Source organism: Nipponia nippon, unplaced genomic scaffold, assembly GCF_047370975.1.
Source record: "Nipponia nippon isolate SJK-2023a ecotype South Korea unplaced genomic scaffold, ASM4737097v1 scaffold_5, whole genome shotgun sequence".
In the NCBI taxonomy this organism is placed as follows: domain Eukaryota; kingdom Metazoa; phylum Chordata; class Aves; order Pelecaniformes; family Threskiornithidae; genus Nipponia; species Nipponia nippon.
This window is the reverse complement of record NW_028262369.1, coordinates 73322764-73347206: the sequence shown is the minus strand read 5'-3', so window position 1 is coordinate 73347206 and position 24443 is coordinate 73322764. Positions and strand designations below refer to the sequence as shown.

Genomic DNA, 24443 nt, shown 5'->3' with positions numbered 1-24443 from the left:
GTGGCTGCAAGAATTTTATTGGTCTTGACCTGTCCTCAGAGTTTGGCTCTGTGAGTAGAGCCAGAGCTTTCTTGAAAACCTCATTCTACATGTCTAAAAGTTGAAATATAAACTCCGACAGCACGTGTGCATGGCAATCCATATGAGATGGTAAGCTGCAGAAGGTTTCTGCTTTCCTTTGCAGCTTGCATGAGTATGCAGTTCCATCCCAGAATGCCACTGCAGAGTAACCAGCCAGACCCGAGTGCCTGCAACCTTCCTTCACAAATGCGCAAACCCAAAACCTACTCAAATAATTGCAGCAGCAGATGCTCCCCTTGTCCCCCAGCCAGATTAATTGGCACACTCTACTGTTAACATAGGTCCTATGCCCGTGTACTACTCAAAGTGGCGTTCCAAGAAGGGTGGCAACTGTGGCTCTCACGCAGCAATGGAGGAAAGCAACTCAGGAGCCAGCGGCCATTGAGCTGCATCCTCTGCGGGTCTGGCAGCCTGACTCCTCGCTGCTCTGGCGAGAAAAGTCACTTGTAGGTAACATCCCAGAATGTCCGGGGTGCTTCAACTTGTAGCTTGTAAGAACCTTTGATCTCAACAATGCAGAGTCTAATGTTTAATATAGCCTGAGAAATGAAAAATATTGCCAATTTTTTGTCCAGCTGATGGAAGGCAGATTTGTGAGGTTCTGGCAGAATTTAAAATAAAGATATTTCAAAATGACATTTCTAAAAACTGTACTGAAACTAATGAATATACAAGCACCTATTTTTCCATATCCTGGTAACAGATTTTTGCCATTCTTAAAGGCACTTCCAGCTAATATTTTCTGAGTGACATTTCCCTGGATATAGGAATGTCTATAAATTCCTGTTTAAAAAAAAATAAAATCGTAGTGCACTGCTGTCATGTAAGTTAAGCTGAACTGGTATCAACCTCTATTGATAATTCTGCTTGTGCCTTAGGAACAGACGTCATTATTACTGGACACGCGCCTAACCTGGGTGGCTTGCCCTTTAGTAATGTCAATTCAGCTGTAATGATTTTCTGAGTGTGGATGTTTTTTCTTTTGTTTAATGATTGAAGCTGTTACTTTCCTTTACAAATGAGCGTTGTCTTTTTTTCTGCCAGCCTGCAATTTGATATGAATTCTATGCAGATTAAAACAGCTTTATTAGTGGCTGATAAATATTGGTCAATCAAATTTGCTGTGAATGAAGCTGGCAGTAATGCCAGAGATATTTTGGATGCTTTTCTAAACTTCACTGGTATAGTGGTCTTTGTTGCTGCCAGTTGGCTGCAGGAATATAAAGCCAAGGGCTGTATTTTGGAAACCCTAAGAGCTAGCTATTTTCTGTGGGTACAGGACAGCTCCATCCCTGTTGGTAGCAAAATAGACTTGTCTTTAACCTGCTGCAGAGCAATATGTGCCTATGGCACAGCTCAAATCAGGCAGAGGTTTGGGGGCCTAGTACTTGGAGATTTTTTTGTTACGGTGAGTAAAAACATGTTTCTAGCTCCCATTGTTGCAGCAAAAAGCTACAAAAATGACCTCTGCTGAAATGATGTGGAGAAATCTCAGCATTCAGCAGCTGGAAGCAATAGCTGGAAAGGCAGGAGCAGCCCCCCGCACTGCTTGGGTCAGTGCTGCGATGCCCGTGAGGTGCTGCTGCTGCTTGCCCACAGCACCGTGTGTGTGAGCCCTGAAAAGGAAAGGACCGAGGATGGCCACGGACCCAGCTGTGTGGTCAGGGGTGAGTATGCAGGAGGAGAGGCTCCTGCTGCTGGTAGTTTCTGTAATGCTGTTCGGAGAGAGGACGCAAAGTGGCCCTGCCCCTACTGAAAGAACTGATGGGCTCTTGAAGCTTTTTCAGGCACTTTTGCTGACAATGACCTTCATAGAGGGAAGGTTGCCCTGCATCTTCTGCTTTCTTTCAAATCGTGCGGTGTGCAAGCCCTTGGCAGCCTACTTTTAGAAGTCAAGTGATGCCCAAGATGCTCCAAGCTTTGCATTTCCTAAGGACCAATTTGCTCTGATTGCTGTCTCTTTTAAGGTGAGAATTTAAAGCCTTGCTGACACAGTCCAACCACTGATGCTCGCCAGTATTACTCTACTGAGTCCTGAGGGGCAGCATTTGTGCTGCCTTTGGATTTTGCGTACTGCTGAGCAAATGGCTTACACTTGAAATATAGCATAGGTCAGAACACTTGAATTCAGTTACACCACAGATGAATCTGTTTCAATGAAACTGGCCACAGGAAGATACTGATTAGGGAGAGGGAAGAAGAGCCCAATTTGGGAACTGGAATAATTCAAGCCATGACTAGCAGTGTAAAACAAAATCATGCCTAAACTACTGGAAAATTTATCTTTTGGAGGGTTTTTTTCAATAGGTAACAAACCCAAAACTCTGAAACTTGGATGATGTCATAAAATAGAATAACTGCTGGTTAGATGGCTTCAGGCCAATGCAACACTTTCTTCTGAATTAACATGATAATATGAAAATAATACGTGATTTCATTTTCAGGAAAAACAAGAAACTCATACTATTAACTTGGCATAATGCAAATTTACTTTGATATGTTCTATGTGATTTTAGATGTGATGGTAGTCCTTCATATTCATGCCATAGAATAAAAATGCACAATATTGTTATAATAAAAGTTGTAACAGTAAAAGACAAGACTTTTTTTTTTTTAAAAAAGAAACAAAATCACTTGATAATTCCAAATAGCTTGCATATCAGGCAATTCTGCATAGATGCTTGCTGAGTGATGGTGAATATTATATACAGAGGCATGTTTCTCTTTTTTGACAGTGTAGAGGGGAAAGCCCGGACAATGGTTAAGTAATTAAATGGTAGCAATGAGAAGGTAGCACGATGAAAAGCAAGAATTGCCTCAGTGAGTGGATAGCTGTTCTGCTTACTGTGAAATCTTTGGTACAGATACCTGCTTTCACAGGTATTTCTAAATTTGTGAGTCTTTGTATAATAATGTAGAGTTTCTCATGTTTTTATTTTCTAAAGTAGTCCTGTTTTCTATTGGTTATTTGCTACAACGCATTAGGGAGTTTCAGACTCAGTTTTTCAAGAAAACATCTACAAGTATATTTCTGTTTATTTTTGTGTGTTCAGCTTTGGTTTTAGATTTTGTTTTAAACGGATCGTAAAGACAGGGAAAGTGATTTTGAAGGGCAATGTCCTGTACTAAATATTGAACAATGCAGGTTTTAAATATGTACTTAATAAATTACGTATTGTTGTTATGGGGGGGGGGGGGTGCAGGAAAATTTACATCTAGGCATAGTTTCGCACTGGCATAAATGATGGGAAAAAAAGCTTAGCAAAGGGATTGATTATTCTTAAGTACAAGGAGCATAGTGACGCAGGCTCATGAAACGCTTGGAGTTTTGTTGCAGTTAGTAACATAAGAACAGTCACCGCAGATGAAACTGAAGGTCCAGCCCCTTCAGTATCTTCACCCCCACAGTGGCCAACAGCAAATGCTACTTTTGGGGAAGAGCGTAGCACGAGGAGAGGGTGGGGAAGATCTCTGCCCTCCCTCTCTCAGCAGGCGGTGATTCTGGGATTTCCTAGCCAGTGGTGCTATCCTTGATGGATTTCTTTTCCATGAATGTATCTAATTGCTTTTCTAGCTCATGTAAAGTTTTGGTGTCCATAGCATGCTGTGGCAATGAGTTCTCCAATTTAAGCACAGCCTGCATGGAGGTTTTTTGTTTGAACCAATCCCTAAATAATTTCGCATGATGCCTTCTAGCTCTGCTGCTGCCTTCAGGCCCCATGGGGCTGCAGAGAGGGCACAGCCCAAACTGGGGTAGCCCTCAGCTCGTGGCTTGTCCCTACTCACAGAGCAGCCCCATTCTTGCTGCTCCTGACACTTGTATAAGAAATAGCAAACAATGCGCCCCAGCCACCTTCTCCAGGTCACCAGACCCCTGATACCACCCTTCAGGTGTGCCAGCTGCAGAGGTCTGGCCGGCTCGGTTGCTCCCAGGTGGATGCTGCAGACACCACCCTGGGGGTCGCTGTGACTTCTCTAGGCCTAGCCTATCCTCTGAGGTGGAGGAGGAGGCAAGAAAGAAGGGAAATCAAAAGAGTCTCAAAATCAGAGTTTTAAAAACATATTCTGAATTTGACATACTGAGCTTTTATAGCCCAGTTGATGACTTTCCATTTTTAGCCTGGTAGCATGTGTTTGTACACAGAGTTTTCTAACTCAGACTCTGAAACTGTAGAAGTTCATTCCTTGTTCAGCTTTTCTGTGTTCTATATTTTAACTTTTGTTTTAAAAAAATTTACAGTAGAAACTCAATTTTAAATTTCAGTTGTTTAATTCAATAGTTTAGCCAGTCAATTTTTGCATTAAAGATTTAATATGGAAATAAGATAATATTTCATTCTAAAGTCTACGTAAGCTACCAACAGTAGTTCTGTTTATTCAAAAATATATTAGATTTACCCTCTTCTTGGTAAGGAAGCAAATTCTAGCATAACTTCCTGCTGAAATACCTCCCTAAAATGGGTACCAGAATTTTGTTTTCTGCACTATTGAACTATAGTCCATATTAGACATGGATCTTTTGACTGTCTAATCAGGTTACATCCCATTAATCCAGCTCATTTCCTATGTTTTGGATGTGCGTACTCTATGGACTGTAGTGGACAGCACCTACCAGTGAATGTCTGCACATTACCTGATAGTCTGGAGAGCTGCGAGTCCCAGAGGAAGACTTGAATAGATAGTATCAGCTCCCAAGTCCTCAGATAAAGGTAACTTTAAACTGATTATGATTAAGATTACACTGCTAAGGAATGATTATATCATCTAAAGAGATTGTATAAATAGAAATAGCCATATTTTTTACTTATCTAGGCTTTATGAATCCATGTATGTAGTTAGTACGTAAGCGCATCCAGGCCTGGTGTTCGATGGACGAGTACTGGTGATGGAAGTTTGGGTTAGGCTGTTACTAGGCCAACAGCTCTTACTGAATGTCCCACCGACTGTCGCTGCTCAACAAGACTTTCTGTTCTTCTTGACCTGCCTGTGGCAGCACTTACTGCTCATGAGACAGACGTGATCTGCTCTACGTTCTCCCACCCTTGCAGGTTTTAAATTCTTCGCATTTTCTGCATATAAATAGCAAACTGTTTCCAGCAGCTGAGTGGGAGCCACCCTGATTGCAACACCTGTATTTAGCTATTTTGAAAGGAAACTGTAAGGATAATTTTGAATATGTTGTTGTTTATTCTTGGAAGGCTTGCATGTCATTTTAGCACCTATGAGCAATGCCCGGTGTAGAGCGCCAAGAGGAAAACCTGTCCATTAACAGGTATGGTGTGCACAGCAGAGACCATGTCCAGCGTTCATGTTTTCTGCCTCCCTTCTGCCCATGACCAACACCAAGAGCTGCAAAACTGATGCCTCTGTATGGACAAAGGCAGTGAAAAACTGTCTGTCAGTTCATTAGAAAAGGGCAGAAGGAAGGGGCATGCTAAAGTCCCCTTTGGCTGTAGCAGAAACCCGGTGAGCAGCAGGAAGGAGTGCCACTTCCAAGTCGAGTCTTTGCTCTGTGAAGGCAGCCTGGTGGATCAGAGAACCACAAGTGAATGCTTCCCTGCATCTGCACTGGTGAAATTAGGAACCAAAGCCTTAAGTAGGTTGGCTTCACAAGCAGCTCCAGCTCTCTCTCCTCTCCTCACCAGGCTGATGCTGCAGTTGTCCCTCACCACAGCAGAGAAGCTGAGGCATATCACAGCCACAGCAGAAACTGTAAAGAGAGTGCAGGAGAGAGACCCTTGAATTCTCTTCCCAGCAGCCTGTCTTTGGCTGGGGGAAAAAAAAAATAAACTTCCTCTTACACAAAAGGGAAAATATCTCAAGCAGGAACTGTACCGTGAGTACTCTGATAGCTCAGCACTACAGCAGGATATATTAAAAGGCAGCGCTTTGTACCAGAACCTAGTGAATGACATAGGAAGGAAAGATCTTAGACAGTTATTGTTATTTTTTCTTCCATGATAGTTTTAGCTGAATCATGAAGGAATTTGAAACATTGCAGGGAGTGCACTAAAAACAGAAGATGAGCTAAAAGGATTTGGCAGTACTTAAATGCATTTCAGCTCTTCCCCAGACTATGATGCAGCCTATAGAAAATGCAAGCACACTTTGCCTGGAGACATCTAGTGCTGCAAATTAGGTGTAAGAGTGAGCTGATGTAGTAATCCTGAAATGCTATACCCAAGTGCTGTCTGAAATATGCCTCTTATACTATTTTAAAAATACTTCTGTTGCTATAGGGCATGTGAAGATTGCTGAGCACCAGCTCCAAATAAGCACAGAGAGCAGGGCTGCAGGGGCAAATATCTCCACATCGCGTCGTCGATGGACCTCTCTCCAAGGTGTAGCGGCCCCATTGAGGATCTGTCCTTGTGTCTTGTCCTGTCCCTGTTGTCTGACTCCTTTCTGAACCTGCCAAGAAGTGCTTCTGTTGGTTTGTTTCTTCATATGACTGTTGAGCTTTTTTCTCAGATACTATTACTAGCAACAACTTTGAGACCTTTTTTCCTTAGACAGCAATGTCCAGTAATCTAGAGCTGAAACACACCTCTATAATCCTTTGAGCATTTAATGTTTTAATATTTTTTCACTATCCGAATGTGTTTTTTCAACTGACTTTATCATTAACACAAGAAATTTTAAGCCTTTGTAATGAGAATTATAGCTCCTGTAATACAGTAACATATGGTGTAATGGTAGCATAATTTAATGCATGAAGTTTTATAGGCAGCTGTAATAGATATTTTATGGAAAATATTTTTTTCATAGAGAAACCCAATATTTAAAATATACTATTTATTAATATATATAATAGCAAAGCAGCTGGAAAACATTTTTCTCATGTTATCTGGGACTGAGAAAACAAAATTTATTTTCTTTCAAGTATGAAAGTTTATCAGAGAAAAGCCACGACTTCAGATCCCTGTGTATGTCCTCCCCCCAGGTGTATCCCTGTGTATATCCTCTATGTCTGAGGCTGTCATTGAAGTAAGTGGCATGTCTGTTCATGAAGGACTTGTGAAATTGGATAATTAGACTGTCCTGAAAACAACTCTCTAATTGCCCTTAGTGAAAGCGGTGTGTGCCTCTCTTACTTTAGTGTCTTAGACTCTTAGTTGTGCCAGCAGAACTGCTGCAATTGTGCTCTGGGTCTAATTGTCTGTGGAAGTCTATAAAGCAAATTATGACTTGTCTTTGTGGGAATAGTGAAGGCTTAAAAATGATTGTATGAAACACTGAACATCACTATTCTGTGCATCTCTTTCATTTGTTGTGGTAAATGAAACTGAACACTTCACCTTAGCACTGAAAATATTCAGGACTTGGCCTGAGCGGGCCCAGGGTAACCTGATCTTGGGCCCTGCTTTGAGCAGCAGGTGGGAGCAAGTATCTCCAGAAGTCCCCTCCAAGCAGAACTCTTCTGTGGTTCTACAATTCCAAGTCAATGCCACCTAAACTATCACAATAAATCTAACAGGAAAGTCGCCAGCTACTAGCCGTCAGCTGGAAATCACTATTGTACACAGTAGTTTTGATTTGGATGAGGAGGGAAATTTCAGCCCTCACCGAGAGTTATTTTTGATCACTGAGTCAACTAGGTCTTTAACTTTTAGCGTATCCTCACCTCCTGAGCTTTATCAGGTTCTTCATAAAAGCTAGCTAGTGTGCTTGTCTCTGTTCAGAAATACCCTGGTATTCCAATAATGTGTTAACAGTTTTCACTAGTATCAATCAAAGCCAAACAAATATTCCATCCCTGACTTGCTGATTTATTCTGCCGCGTATGGCCTGTGCGTTGTTCTTAACCGTGATCCCACCTCCTCCGCTGACACAGGTGGGAAAATAGTGACTCTGAATAAACCTGTGATGAACTGTGAAACTCCTTAGTGCTTTCAGTGGCCTGAACAAGAAACACATTTTCAAATTCCTCTGAGTTTTGGTGATGTCCAGCTTCAGCTCTGAATTCAGCTGCTTCTCTGTTCCCTTACTGCAGTCTGACAGAGGCAGACCCAAGTTGTTGCTCCTCTCCATGAAGTTCATCTGTTTGCTCTTCATTCTGGCTGGTTGTGTTTCCCTTCCCTGTTGAAAGAGTTCACAGGCCCTCCAAAAACCTGACCAAACTGCACTTTCTCTCTGCAGGTAGCCTCATCCCAGTTAAGCTGATTCTGTGATGGGCTGGGCCAGTCTGGGTTTTCCTGCTGTACCCCATTTTCTCTTTCTTCCCAGTTGTCGGTGGTGTGTAACAGGCGAGTGGCCCAATGCTCTTTGGCTTAGAGCTAAGCTTTCAGCGTAGCCCTTTGAACTCACTCTAGGGCATTTTCTGTCTAGGGATCCAGTTTTTGGCATCAAGCACACCTTTGTCACAGGAGCTCTGCTGTGCTGCTTGGCAGTGGTCAGGTGCTTGAAGCAAAGAGGTAGGTTAAGTCAGTGGTTGCTGTCTATAATTTCATACACTTTTGAATCGAGGTGAAATAAAAAGTGAAAATCAATTATATTCACCAAAGGGTACTATTGGTATGATTGAGCAAATTCTTTTCCTGGTCTTGAAAGAAGGCACAGATTTTGCACCCCAAAGTAGGATTTGGCCCTCTGCATTTTAGTCATCTAAAAGTGAGGTAACTAGTCTGAGTCATCTTTACTTTTTCTAGGGTTAATGGAGAAAAAATGTCATGTCCGGTAAACACTATATTCCACTTAACTAGGACAGGGTGAAATGCCTTTTGATGTGTCTAGCATGAGGGAGCCCAGACAGCTAGCTTAAATGTGAATGTTCTCAGTGTCTGAAATCACGTGAGATGGAGCCCACCTGAAGAGGCTGGAGTCTGAATCTGCAAACCCAGCCTAAGGTGCAAACCCACTTAGCACACCAGATAAACTTCATGAAAGTATAGGCATCTGTGTAGCATCATCATCAAAAATTTTCCTGGAAGAGGCTTGGAAAAGGATTTGAAAGAGCAAGGGCAATTGTTTGATATGTGAGAAGAGGAGAGCGGTTCTGGCACACTGTAACAGAGATGGAATTATTGCATCCACCCCTCCTGCTACCTCCACCCCCAAAATCTGAAAACTTCCTGATTTGTGTTCATCAATAATTAAGAGCCCATCAGCAATACTCAGAGGGAGCTTGCATTGCACTTCTGAGCAGCCAGTTAGTAATGTACAGTGGAGAGATCCTCTTTTTCAAATCCCAGGGCTCCAGGCCATGCAATGCTAGTATTGCATTTTCAATTAGCTTCTGAGTGAATGCTTGGCATATGTAGAAGTGAACTGGTACACAATTAGCTTATTGTTCCTCTCAGCTTTGTGCTGAGAGGATCTGAAGGACTGCAGAAGAGAGGGGAGAGGGGAAAAAAAAGAAAATAGCCAAGCCAGCGGCATCTCTGTGGATGTGGAATAAGGGAGTTGCTCGGCTCACGCAGATTCCCGTGCTAAGTCGGGAGTTACAGCTGTTACTGAGGAGCACTCAGCCTGGCTGTGGGGAGGGCGCCCGGGGAGAGGCGCAGACCGAGTCTCAAGCTCCAGGGTCTTCTCTTGTCTGACTCACCTCAGCATCACGATGGAGCCCAACAGCCCTAAAAAAATACAGTTTGCTGTGCCACTGTTTCAGAGTCAAATAGATCCCGAGGCAGCTGAGCAGGTAAGGAAGAAGAGTTTCTTTTGGTGTCTTGAGGGAATAAGGTGGGAATGGGGGCAAGATGTGGGGTGAGAACAGGTAATACCTGTGGCCTAAATGCTTTTCTAACTTATATTAGTGTAACTATAGATTAAATGCTCTGGAGGTTATAGCAATGTCTGGATACACCCAAAGAGGGAGGAGGATATGTCCTCTAGCCAGAATAAGGCTTCTTTACCTTGGGTAGGTTTATTCAGTATATATTTGTTGTGCCTTTTCTATAACTGGACTTGTGCCCTAATACATACACTTCACATGAATACACATTCTCAACAAATCAACTAAAGTATATTATTTGTACGTAAAGCAAAACATGAAGCTGAAAACAGGTACCTAATGGAAATATTGCACAGAAGACAGCTTATTTACTATTCATTTTAACATGAGAAAACATGAGTTATGTTTTGCACGGTAGTTATCACTCCAGTTACATCCTGTATTTCTCATGTTTTTTATACAGTTTTCTTTATGTCATTGCTACAGTGGTTTACATATTTGAAAAATATATACGTGTAGAAATATGCCTGACATGTCCTTGTTGGAATTATGTGTGTGCTATTTTAGGTTTTGACTCACTCCCGAAGCGTACACATACATATAATATATATAGCAATACAGATGTCTTAAGGAGGAAAAGATATCTATTATTGTGTACAGACATGCGTAGATGTGCATAAAGAGGGACACAGGGAGTCTTATGAGAAGAGATGGATGAATTGTAATTAGGTGACCCAGTATATTTCGCTCGGTGCAAGTCCTTCTCGACATTTACTTCTATTTTGGTAAGTCTAGTTTTAGATGATACCAGGGGAATATCATAACCTTGACGGTTCCGTGCCATTAGCTATGAAATTATTTGCACCTTTAAGACAGGTATCTGGTTTCCTGAATATTCTTATGTCACATCTCTTAAAAGGCACCTGCCTTTGCCAGAAAATGATGAGTTGTGAGTGACCGCTGAATGAAGAAATACTAGAAGGGTGCAGGGGAGAATTGTTGCAGGGTCTTAGTTTTGTCCATAGGTACTTCCAAGCTGCGAGATGTCCGTACCTTATGGAACAGTCCTGCAGCAATGAATTCAAGCAGAATGTGTTCTGATATTTTTCTGAAATCTGTGAGAACCATAGGATTAGGATTTCCCGGAATTCCCATGGCTTTTGAAATGCTGTGGCCCAAATTCTACCCAGTATTTATGGGCAGTCCTTTTTTTGTGTTGTGAGTTTAATTCCAAGTGCTGTACAGTTTCACTGTGGGTGTGTGATGAAATTAAAGTAGTAAATTCTACTGTCAGCTACAGTTACGCTAATCTGGAATAAATCCATTAACCCTGATGAGGTAATTTTCCATTTACACCTCTGAAAGCAAAATTTGAACCCAGCTAAATACAAATGTTGGCTCAGCAACTAAAAAAGAACAAACGCACTGACATTGAGGTTTTATGTCAGAATGGTTTCTAGCTTACATACTCTTGGTCCTTCTCTTGAATTCAATAGAATATCAATAGCCTGGAGGCTTTAGTGAAGCAAGACAAAGCTTTCAATACAAATGTGTGCATTATAGGAGGGTAGTCTAATATCATGTAGTTCAACCAGTGTTAATGGAACAAAAATACTTAACCAAATAAACTCTGAATAAGAAGAATTGCATACAGTTCAGGATTATATATTGATATGTAAAGATCTGTTGTACAGTGCTCTTTGAAAATATTCTTCTGAAAGTCTGAAGTATTGCTTTTCTTTAGTTGAAGAACAGTAGTAACACCTCTGGCCACGGTTTAGAAATATCATAAATTCACTGGAAGACTTATATGCAATATCAACTCTCAAGTACACTTACAAAATATTAATATTACTATTAATGATTACTTGTGAGAGCTATGACATTACTAGGTATTTGCATGCATAAGCTCACAAACTTCTGCAATCATTTTCCTGAAGCAAAGCTAAATGTCAATATTTTAAGATATGACTGATGCGTGTCAGCAATGCATGTCCAAAAACTTATTCAAGATGATTGCAAATCCTAAAGGTATTTTGGAAAGCTCTCCCCTCTGCCTTTGCTTTTCATGTACAAGCAGCAGCATGACCCTGATCACTGTCAGACCAGATGAGCAGTCAGTAAGACAGTGACATGCTGCTGTTCTTTAAATATTTTCTTTTTTAACTTTGCCTGGTCTATACTCAGGGGTGCACCAGTTGGATTTTTTGCTTTGCTTTGTGGGGCATTTGGTGGACCCTAATGATTCTCCTTGTTTTATGCATGTTACAGATCAGGAAAAGAAGGCCTACACCAGCATCACTCGTCATCATGAATGAACACGTGCCCCCAGGTAAGTGCCAACATACCTCCTAAACCATTGAACTTGTATCCACAGGACTGTCTGCAAATTGGTTTTATTAACTACATGGTTTTAAAAATCCAGCATTAATTTCATAGCACTACATATCAAATAATGGATCTCAGAACAGTTTGGGGTAAATCTCATGAATACGTGTAGCTCTTGGCTTCCAGATAATGTCAATAATTTCAGGATTTTACCCTCCATGTAAATCTTTTGTTGTATGTACAAGGAGAATATGACCCTGATCCAGCACTGCCATCCACAAACCTTTTCTTTCCCAGGGTGGATACTTTGGAGATCCATGAAGTCCTGCTCTTGGTTTTCTGATCTCTAGAGATACCAGGGTGACTCTAGGGCTAATTCAACAAAGTGAATTGCTTCTGCAAAACTGGTTGTTTTCCAGTTTTCTGATGAAACAGGTGATGTCTCTTTCCATTATTCCTTTTCAACTGTGAATACATTATCTTCATCCAAGACTCCTCCCAGAAGATTCTCTGTGGGATGGGACGATTTGAGGTTGCAACATACTTTGTCACATAAATGTGACTTCAGAAAGACTCTTTAATAAGCTGTTTAGTGAGTATTATAAGCGGAAAAGCTCAGCAAAAATGGATTGCAGGAAAAAGTCCTCAAGACATAATCCCTCTGAAACACAGTATTTCCTTTACATCAAACTTAACTTTTATATAGTGCTCTGCAACATTTTTTTGCTGCCTTATCTCTTCATCACCTGAATCTTTTTTTAAAACCAGTTCAGTTTTTTTCTCACTGATGTGTCTCTTCTTAGGTCATTACTGTATGCACTGGCACCTCAGTAAAACAAAACCATCTTAGCTCTGTTAGGATCTCCACTTACTGCACTGTGCTGGGGGTCTCCACTTCTGATTAACATCGCCAGGAGCTGAAGTTCCTCAGGAAGTGCAGAAAGAAGCATTTAGAGAGCCCTGCTCTTGGGGTTGGGATCATTGCAGCACAGCTCACAGATTAGGGAGGTTCAAGCATGACATATGGTTAAGGTTATATTCTTTTGACACTGAGAGTGACCCGTGAGTTTGCTGTGGGGCTAACACCAATCCCAGTTTGGAGAGTAGCTTTCTGGCCTGCGTTGCAGGCAGTTCAGCTCTCAGTGCATGGTGCATGAAAGATCTGCCTTAGACCGACTTTCCTTACCTGAATGGTATCTACAGTGTCTGTGTTGCTAGGATTTAATTTAAAGCAAATTCACCTTGACTGTTAATCTCTTTTGCAATTCACTTTGTACATTTTGTACCGTCCTATTTCCTTTTATAAACAGATACTTGGTACAGTACCAAGTCAAAACCAAACAGAGAATAAGAGCTCTTTTTAATTTACAGGAAATTTTACTGTAAACAAAGTGGTGCATGTCTGTTATCTCCTTTCCTGCAATGTTCATAATAAATCTTTAAATAAATCATTTTTATTACGAGTCAGGGTTGCTGCAAGAATCAGTCAACTTCCATATAAGCCCAAGAACTTGTATATTCACATTCTTCACTTATTTACATTTATTCATTTAGATATTACCCCCTCTTACTAGATATTGGGAACTAAGATCAACAAAGGTATTCCTGGTGAAATTATAATCTTGTCTTGTTTTTTAATTTTCCATAAAGTCAGATAAAAATAAAAGCTTTAAAAGCTCCATCATTTTCCTGCACTTCACCGTGCACTTTATGCATGAGCATGCGCATGCAAATTTCCATACGGGATGTTTGATATGGGCAAGTGTTTTGAACAGAGTGTGCACATGTAGCTGTGTAAACCTGCGGAATATAAGGACTGCAAAGACAAATTGGGAAAGCAGGCAATAACTTCACAATGGAAGTATAAATAGTAAAAAAATTCCTTATGGGCTTGATCTTGCAAGGTGCTGTGCAGTTTCTGAAATTATTGTATACCTTCAGCTTTCAGAGGAGTCAGTTAGTCGTAGGGGCTTTTGACACCTTGGTGATGAAACCACAAATGCTGGTCTCTTATTGGATTTTGAATAGAATTCAATGGGATGCTGAATAATGATTTGTCTGCAAAAACGTTAAATGCACCACTGTACATGTTTACAGTGAATAAAATAATAATAGTAAGGGTGTGAACTTGAAACTCCAGCAAATTGCTTTAGAAGCATGACTCCCGAGGTCAGCGGTGAAACTGAAGAGCAGAGAATTTAAGTGATACTGTCAAAGCCACCTATTAAATTAGAGCTGGGCTAGACTGGAATCCTTTCTCTTGAGTTTTACCCACTGGAGCACTCCAATTCCCTCATTAGGAGCGAATAGCTAGTGAAGGATATGCTTCCAAGGGTTGGAAATGTGTGTCCTAGTGCAATTCTAAATGTTTGAATGCCCCTGCAAAGTTTACTCAAATTATCTAAACTTCTTTTATTTTGAAAAACAGAGACAGGCATTTTCTAAGAATCAAACTTTTCAATAGCCTTCTGTTGCAGCTGCTTCTGATTGGAGCAGGAAAAAAGCAACATTTTTGTGGTACTCTGGTGTTCTGGATGCAGACCCGTCTGGAAACCAGAAGGCAGTAAAATGTGTTTGGACATTTCAGAACTTTATAACAATTCAGTTTGAGTTGTGCTGTATAAAGATCTAAAATAGTTGTTTTCATCTAAGTCTTCTCATCCATTCCTGATGCCTACTACAGCTTTGACAGGAATCTCTCTTCACTGATTTAGGTCAGGTTCATTGTGCTATAGAAGATGGAATATCTACTAAGGCTAAGTCATTTTAAACCGATGATAGCTGCTCAAAAACTATGAGTCTGCTTGGCTTCCTTGCTACCAAGGAGACAGTAAGGGCTAGACCACACTAAATGATTTAAAGACAGGTGGTAGATGTGACTGCAGGAGCTAGTATCCAGCCTTTAGTATCATTGACTGGTGCATTTTCTCCTGTTCACTCTGGTTGGCATCATATATAATTGCAATCAAAGTTAACAGAAGAGAAATCTGAATTGCAGCAGCAACAATTATTACAGTGGACAATATGGGCTTGTGTAGCAACGTAGCAATGGATAAACCCTACACTCTCTCTGTAAGTGCTCTGTAAAGTGTTCTGTCATGGATTATGTCACACCTGAGCAGAGAAGCTAGCGCTAGAAAATTGAGACTTGAGTTCTGAAGTTACTTAACTCTATTGTGCTTCAGTTGTCATCAATGGAGATATATTTTGTGAGCATCTGACATTTGATTTCATAATATCTAATCAGTTTTGCTTTTATTTGAAATTATAAGACCATTTTACTATCTGTGAAACCAAAAACAAATATTAGTGGACAGAACTACAAAAATGTGCAGCATCTCATCCTGTGCAGGATGCCTGTACGAGTTACTGCGGCCACCCACTTCTATCCTGCTATAGCCACAGTTGCTCCATATCTGTACTTTAAAAAAGGGACATCAGCATAGGCTTAGTTTTAAAGATACATTTAACTATTAAGCTGCACAAGAACCTAATCCAAAAATTGCTAAAGCTGTCCTGCTTCCTCTTTCTCTTGCAATATCATTGGACCCACCAAAAACTGAAAATCACCATAACCCGAAAGCAACCTTTTCTGCACTGCAATAATATACTCACACCCTCCTGTCTCCTTACCAAGCATAACAGAATATATATGAAAATCAATTCTTATCATCTGAAATAAAAGTCTGGACATGCTTTAAACTAGCAGAATATCATACTGCAACAGCTCAAGAAAAAGCTAGTGGCAATGTAGAGAAGTGACGGTTGAGGGAGGAAAACACGTCAGACCACAACTCAGGTTTAATGCCATTAGGGCTTGCTTTGATCAGAAAACAATGCCAATGTTCCTGTACGGCCTGGCTTTGTCACAGAGCCAACACAACATCAAACAGTCTGGCTGGCAAAGGCTCTTCAACTTGTGTCAAAGTGTTCGGTCTTCTTGAAGCATTAGAATATGGGTAAACATTAGGATAAATTTCTGCATTTCTGAACTTTCTAAGTATTTGCTGTTTCCAACCATCCTTTCTGCTCAGTTGCCTGTTTTGGCTTCCTTGCTTGTAATGTAAATGTTACTCAGTGTTTGGGAATAAGAAAAACATAGCAATGTGTTTTGATAACTCTTCTCCAGAGCTGCCTTTTTGTATTTTGCAAATCTCATTTAAAGGCAGAAAGAGTACATTAACACTGCAAAAGCAATATAAAACATATATGCCAAGTACAACTCAGTACATCTGAGTTTGCTGAAGGCTGGAAATCATAACTTGAAGATAAGCAAGCTGTACCTGTCTCCAGACAAGGAACTTGCTTGCAGCTTTTCTTTGGGCATTAGTAGTTTTTCTGTCTTGTTCCCAGATGATTTTCTGTTGTCCGGAGAGGGATTCATGCCTTTCAGCTTACTGTCATTTCCTCAGAGGTCTGGTGAGACGCCTCAGTAGAAGCCTCAATATTTAGTGCAGTGGCAAACAACACAGCCAGACAGGTGGTGGGAGGAAAAACTGTCCTTACACCTGTGGCAATCCTATGACAACCCAGAGTAGATTAGGTTTTTTCATGCTAAATTGATTCTAGACACTCCCAGACTTTCCCTGTACAATAAATCTCATTACCACGTATAGAGATGTGCCTTTCTGATGATGCAAACTATACCAGCACCACATTCTTGAGGGCATAAATGCGATATGCTCTAGCTAACATTAATGTTCGTGACTAATATTTGTTAGATTACGCTTCTAGGTGAATCACAGAATGGTTTGGGTTGGAAGGGACCTTGAAGATCATCTGGTTCCAACCCCCTGCTATTGGCAGGGACACCTTCCACTAGACCAGGTTGCTCAAAGCCCCACCCAAACTGGCCTTCAACACTTCCCGGCATGGGGGAGTGAATGTCTTTGTTTTACATCTAATGGTCACGGTTTTTTTTTCCCCCCAAGATGAAATAAACTGGGATCCAAAAAGACCTGCTAGGTAGGAGGCAGCTGTTTCTGGGCATTGTCAAGCAGTTCTATACTTTCTCAGGCAAAAGTCTCACTGAAACTTGAAGAGGCGAAGAAATCTTGGTCTCACAGTTCATGAAAGCTGATATGTTTTTCAGAAGCTTGAGATTCTGGTAGGACATACTGCTTACTTTGGTTCAGGAAATAGAAAGTGAGTAAGCCAAATAGCAGCTGTTTTCAATTGCAAATTTAGGCTTCTAATGTGGTAATAAAGCATTCAGAAAAGCAGTACATTAATAAAAACTGTCATTAATTGTATTTTTTTTTGGTCAAACTAGTTGGCCTCTCTATATGCTAAATGTGGATACCATTTAAGTGTGCTGTCTGTTTTTATTTCAGTCTAGGAGTTTGTGGAGGTATGGCAGTAAGCAATGAAAAAGATTTGTGTCGCCTCCCACCACAAGACTGGTACAGCTCACTGTACGTTACCAATGGCACCAGGATGCTCAGAGATCAGGCACTGTTGGTCAGGGCAGTGAGGACCATTGTGTTCTTTAGGCCTGTGCTGGAAGGGCCTATCTGACACAGTGAAACAATGAAATGTATAAAACAAACATTGCACAAGACCTGACAGGTGATAGGTGTTCCAGAACAGTGATGAAAATGTCTATGCTTGAAAATATTCTGCTTTTTGCAGGCTGTTGTGTGACTGCAAACATTCACTGGCAAAATACATCCCTTTTTCTTACCTATATCACTGTGCTTGGATGTTCTTTCCTTGGGGTTACTTTGAATTTACTCTGCAGTTCAGGCTCACAGAAGCCCCTGGGACAATCCACAACCTAAGTTCCTCACACATATGCAGTGTGAGTAAGGTCTCCATGATCTGACCCACAAAAATAAAAAGAAAAGTTCAGGAACTTAAAAAAAAAAAGAAAAAAAGAAAAAAGTCAGGAAACTGTGCTTGAGCTGTTTTTAATGCAGTCCAGAAGCGACAGCTCACAGGTTCCAAACAGAAGCAATGAATTAAAAGAAAAAAAAAAAAAAGCTTTCCTTAACGTCTTTCATGAAAATGCTCCGTTTTCATGAGAGGGTGAGGATTTTATATGTCATTGTCATCACCTTCCAAAAGAGCTGTCATGCTCCCTGCAGTACGGCAAGCTGGAGGACTAGGCTTGAGGTGGTTGGGATGCACCATGCACTTCTGTGCCTAAACTGAAGGTTATCACCAAAGCAGCCAGATGCATTTTCGCTATTCTTTGAGGTCATGAACATATTAGTTCACAAACAGAAACATTCCTTGGGAACATTTTAGTTATTGTGCAAAACACATACTCTGAAATAGCAGGAAACATACTATTTCATATAGTGCCCAAGTAGAGTCTGGACTCTTTAGTCAGTAAGCAGTGCTTTAACAAGAACAAGAGTCTGAAAACTACTCAGAGAAAGTAAAAATAAAAAGCTGTTGTGCATATTCTGGTCAGAATTCACTTATTTTATCTCATTTTTCATATTTATTTTTATCCATGCTTCCTTCATTTCCAGTGTTTAATGATGATTGCATAGATACATTTCACATGACACACAGCTCATATAAGCTTGGTTGCTTCTACTGACTATGGTCTGGTTGGCTGAAGTGAGTAAATTTAGTGAAAACAAGACAAGCAGTCCCTCTCATTCACTGAAGCCTGTCCTCCCTCTGCGAGAAGGGGGAGTGCAGGATGCAAATACCGCCTGAGAAACCTCTGGTCTGTGGAAAGACCTGACCCAGTCCTGCAGAGAGGAAATAGAGGTTGGATATTCACAACCAGGACTCAGATTTCTGGCCTAGATTGGAGAAGTGGTGCAGCTGAGAGGACATGAAGTCAAAAAAATAATTTACTTGATCCCAGTTTGGGTGGAATTGCATTTATCCATTTCTCTCATTCCAGTCTTTAATCCCCAACAAGTGAATTAATGTACTTTTTTATTTATCAGTGCAGGTAAGCCTCTAATGTGTACCGTGACATTACTTGTTCCTCCTGCTGCGGTTGGTTTTGTGTTGAAGGATCAATGTCTGTGGAACTATCTGAAAGTGAAGGAGGTATTTTTAGAGTTGAACCTTGTACTCTTCGTCTGTTTTCCTCATTCCTTATACAAAAGCACCATAGAAACAGCCTTCTTCCACCCCAAGAGACTATTTGCAAATCATTTTTAATATATATGGCTTCATGTTACAGATCTCCAGCTGCTTGATTATTTAGCGTCAGGACTGATAAGCTTTCAGACTGTTTACCTCTGTTATCATCTTTGTGCGTATTAACATGACAAAGAGGTCTGCTTTGGGTAGAGAATAGCAGTGTGCACAACTGCCTGACCTGCTGAGGAAGTTAACTGGACAGCTTCTAACTTTATTGCATTTATAAGGCATAATATTTTGCTAGAGGAACTCTAACAGGTTTGCACTGTGCCAAATACTTATACATCTCATGCAGTTTGTTTTGGTGAGAATTCTGAATAGATGGTGAGTTTTTCTATTTTTAAAAATGCCTAGGTGTAATTAACTACTTCTTATAGTCAAAGAACTTAAGCTATATTTCATACAGCTACATGAGTATCCAATTTTGGAGGTTGGTGGCCTTCAAATAAAAATAAAAGTTTGGATCAAAATAGGTCCAGTTTAGCCTAGAGCAAACATTCTGTTTGTATTTTGAGTGTTTTTTTAAAATGGTAAAAAATTTTAGAGAGAATTTGAAATGAAGTCCATTGTAAGACAAAATGTTTTTAATAAGAATGTCAAATTAGTTTGTTTTGAGATTGTGTTTAAATTGTACTTCAATAATGTGATAATACTGATCTTTTTTTTTTTTTTTTTTTACATCAGGTAATAAACTAAAATCCATTAATAATTTTTCAGCCTTGCTGAGGGGGAAAAAACCCAACACTGGGTTTGTCTGACCTCTACTATTTAGTACTTAATGCAGCACTCATTTACCATGGTGATGTGTGTGGAATAAATAGATCATGCAGACAGATGAGAGAGAATCCAGCTTTTAGCACTAACCTCATTATGTTCAGAATATTGGGAAGGGGTTGCACTTAAAGAATCAATCAAGATAGCCCCATTTATTAAACTTTCAGAGACAAAATTTAACTCTTTATATGGAGTAACTGAAGTTAAAGCTTCCCTTCAAAATACCCTAAAAGTGGGAATTTAATGAATCTGGACCAAAAGCTAGCAGAGACTCTGAACAAAATGAAGCTATCGATCATGAAAGTTTTTGCCCAACTGCACAAGGCTGGACTGCAGAAATTCAGAAGGAGTGTAGAGCTTAGCGTTGCTTTCCTGGGAGTCTGAGCTGTCTGTGTCACCAGATGGTGGACACAAGATCAGCTGGACCAGCCAAGTCTCTTTGTACAGTAATCAAAGCAGTTCTAGGGTAGAATTAAACTATATGTCTATTGGAAGGAGCTCTGTTTTCCCCTTCTCCCCGTCAAAACCCTATTCATGTGTCTGTGTTTAAAATCATCACTTCTAATATTTTTCTCAAATGGCTTTACTGGGGGAGCGAGAGAATATCATAGTAGCAGAATGAAGCACAGTTACGTGCTCTCTCTTTGTTCATGTTTTTCCTGGGATACCTGGGATGCAGACGTACCACAGAGAATTAATGTCTTGGTATTATTAATCTTGTGGAACCAAACCGCACTTACAGAGTTAGCAGTGCTAAGTAGATGAATGTGCATTCTAAAGGCAGCTTTTTTCACCAGAGGCCACGTCCTTCATTCTGATGAGACAAGCAGAGAAGAGTCACACCGGGCAGAACATAGGCTTGAGCAAGGCAGATGGAAAGTTCAATAAAGCACCGAGCTCTATTGCATCCTACAGTACCACTTACCCTGGTACCTAGACATCCCAGAGCCTAAACATTTCAGCACTGAGCTCCCATCACTGAGAAAAGAGAAAGGCTTGTGGTGATAGCATTCCCTTCAAGTCTTTCTGATGTTCCCTGCCATAGCTGTTCTCAGTGGCACAAAGCAAAGAAGTTCTGGATGAACCTTTTCTGCTCTTTGACTACCACCAAACAGTAGCATCTCTGGAATCAGCCACCAAGTAGGTGCAGCACTTGCTGCACAGTCTCCCTGTTATATAGGATCTGCAGGACAGCTACAGAATCAGGGAGCAATTTAACCTACAAGCCCAGCTGGTCTGAATGCAACATGTTTGTATTACTAAGTGCAATTTTATAACCTTTTCTCTTTGAAGTGGAATTGTACCGATGAACTAAAAAGTGATTGGAGGGATACGGGAGAAAAAAGAATTTTCCCTTTAAAGAATTGTGATCCAGAAGATTTTTTGATCCAGATCAACATTGGGTTTTTACTGCCTGTTTTTGCAATACAGTAAATAGACAGCAGGGCTGTAATTGTTTAGAAATGTGCTTTCAAGCCTCCTGAAATGCTGATGCTAGTGTGTGACTTAGGCTTTAATATGGACAACATATCCCATAGGAGCCTGTGGAACAGCTCATTCCGTGGGAATCACAGCGAGGTGTTTCTGATGGTGACAGTACAGATGGAGATGTATAAAACAAAACCCAGGGTCCCCTCTATCTCTGGTATGTAGTGAGGTTAGTAGAAATTCCAAAAAATACCTTTGGAAATTACAGCTGTTGTGCTGATGGTGAGAATGAGATTATGGAACCTCATTTTACTGACTCTTTGAAGGCTTAGAAAACCAAACAATGAATTTACAAACCTGGTATTTGCATCTTCTTTTTGTATAAAAGGTCGTAAACCCCAAAAAGTACTATTATTAGGAGCTTGATTCATGCATAGGATGATACATGTACGTGAGGATCTTTATGCATGTGCGTTCTAACCACAAGCAAGCCGTGAGCAGTTGGCCAGGACTAGCTTTACAACACATTCGTACCGAAATCCTTGCAGTATTATTCCAAAAGGAAGGAAACTGCAAAGGCAGCAATAATAATCACTGGCTAAGGAAGAGTTTTATTGTTTTGTATTTGTTTTCTTCTCCCCAGGCAAATGTCACTTTCCACAATGTACAATACACAACTGTTCAGAGACAATATATTTTTTAATGGCTCTATGAGCTATAGCATGCTAAGAAATGTTTGACTTTTTTAGTTTTGGCTGCTGCTGCTGGTTTTTATTTTAGAGCTTAGAATACTCCTACAGCTCACGACCGAGAAAGGAACTGCTCGCAGTGTTAGGTATTGCAGCTGTAACTCTGATACAAAGACTGCGATCCATGGGTCAATTCTGAGCCATTTTCCATCACAATTGATTCTTGCATACGAAGCTATTAGGAAATGGTTTAAATGTATATCAGGGGATGAACTAATATTATATTTCTGGTAACCATGGATTTTTCTTTATGATTTTTGCCTCAGTTGTATTTAGATCTTCAACCTCTTCAATGTGTCATTTGAACATAGACTGAACATAAAGCAAGCAAGCAGCTGGAAGGTAACACATTACTAATACTATTCAATACTGCTGATGAATTCACAGCTCTGGGTAACTGTCTTCTCAAGGTACTTCGCTTCCTTCTATATTTGAAAATACTTAATGAACATGTTAATCCTTTTCACAAGCTAATACATCGTTGTGACTGTTCAAGTCAATGGACAAAGCAATTGCAAGCTATTTGGGAAGTTTTTATGTAAGCGCTTTGGTAACATTTGGTGAAACAGTAGCCATTATTTGCAAATATTTAGTAGTCTGGCAGTATGTTTTGCTTGGGTACATTCATTTCAGAGGCACATTTCTGTTCTTTGAACCTGCTTCTCTGAGTATTTGTTGGCAGTCACTCAAGAGCTCTGGCCCTCCTCTAACCTCTCAAAAGCTGTCTTTATCTCCACTGCCCTCCTGCTTCCTCTGTGGGAGTCTTTTTCTTTCACTGACAGATTTCAGGCCAGGTGAGGTTATGCTATGAGTGTAGAAACTGCCCTTACTCCGTGCAGCAAAGATGTAATTTTTATTGCCATCTGCTTTTGTGTCAGAATGTAACCTGTGTCAGTGTAACCTTACAATGAGGTGAGTTCTCCTTCTACACAGTTGGACAAACTTTGAGACACCACATTGTGCTTTAGGTCTATTTTCCAGTCCTTGTCTCTATGAAAGTCTATTTTTCCAGGGTCTTCTTGTACTTCAGTTTTGCCCTCCAGCACTACCTGGGGTACGCAGAAATGTTGGCTGTCGGGTTCCCCTTCTGGCTCATGCCAGAAAATCAGTGTCATCCTCGTTTACATTTATTTGCTTCAAGAATAAGGGAATTTTTCTTATGTATATTTCAATCTAAAAGAGAGATTTGAGTCATCCTAAATAGATGTGCATAAAAGGGTCATATGTATATCATCATGTATCTTTTCAGTCTTACTTTGCATATTTTGAGACTGGAGTTTACCATCAACCTTCCCAATAGGACAAGGATTTTAAATTTCACATCACTGATCACAGCAGTTTTCTTCAGTTTGTCTCAATTATTTTTACATAGTTGAATGAACTAACCTGGATTTTCAAAGATGCAGTAGGATATTAATGTGACTGTCATTACTTAGTTTAGATAATGAGTAAGTGTTCTGACTAAGAAGCCAGATTACATATGGCTGAAGTTCTTTCCCAGTTGCACTAACTCTAGAATTAGTTCATTAAAGGAGAAAGTAGTTTGCCTTTTTTCTCTTTTTTTTCATTTTTTTTACCAAACTCATGCTGTATATCTAGGATAAAATCTTGACTTTTAAGTCAATAGCAAAACCTCCTGTTGCTTATGGCCTAATACAGTCAGCAGTAAAATGATTTTCTGTCTCTCTCTTCCCTCAAAAATTCTGTTTTGCCTGATTTGTTTTGCTGATGCAGACCATAGATTTGCCACAGTATTTGCACTGAGCAGCCCTCCACATGTTTTGAACTCCCGTGCTGGACTCATTTTGTCTGGGGCATCGCTCAGCAACCCATAACACTCCGCTGAGCCGGGTACTGACGGAACTCCGCTTTGCGGAGGATCGGAGTTAACAGGCAGTGCAGATTTGTGATTAAGCTTAACTTTCTTGTGCTGGAAACAGCAGTACTTTGCCATTAACTAAATGATATTCTTTTGGAACGAGTTAATTTAAGGCAACCTAGAGGCAGACCCTGACCTGGAGCTTCTGCACGCAGTGACACGCTGCGGTCTTGCCGGAGGTTTCTCCAGGCTCTGATGCTGTATGTCCACACTGGTCAGCTGCAAATTATATGAAAAGTTTATCTTGGAGTCATTCCTGGTAATCTAGTAAGAGATTTATATTTGGTCTAGAAAATGTGTCATCTGAGAGATCAAAAGAAGAGAAAGACTTTCACCTACCTCCTCCTCATTCCTCTTATTTAGTCAGTTGTTCTTTGAAAGCCATCTCTCTTTCCTTCAGCAAAGAGGAGTTTGTGCTGCT

General features: G+C 40.4%; 1 protein-coding gene across 3 annotated transcripts in view; it reads left to right on the top strand.

Annotated features, from left to right (window-relative positions):
- The window catches only part of PPP1R1C (protein phosphatase 1 regulatory inhibitor subunit 1C), a 67856-nt gene that overhangs the window by 2005 nt on the left and 41408 nt on the right, over positions 1-24443 (top strand). For 2 of the 3 annotated variants that reach the window (XM_009462320.2, XM_087732201.1), the window contains exons 1-2: positions 9545-9718; positions 12023-12083. In XM_009462320.2, coding sequence (XP_009460595.1) covers positions 9638-9718; positions 12023-12083 — 142 coding nt within the window. In that variant the 5' untranslated portion in view covers positions 9545-9637. Of the gene's footprint in view, positions 1-9544; positions 9719-12022; positions 12084-24443 lie in introns of those variants that run through there. The other variant, XM_087732200.1, reaches the window with a different exon arrangement.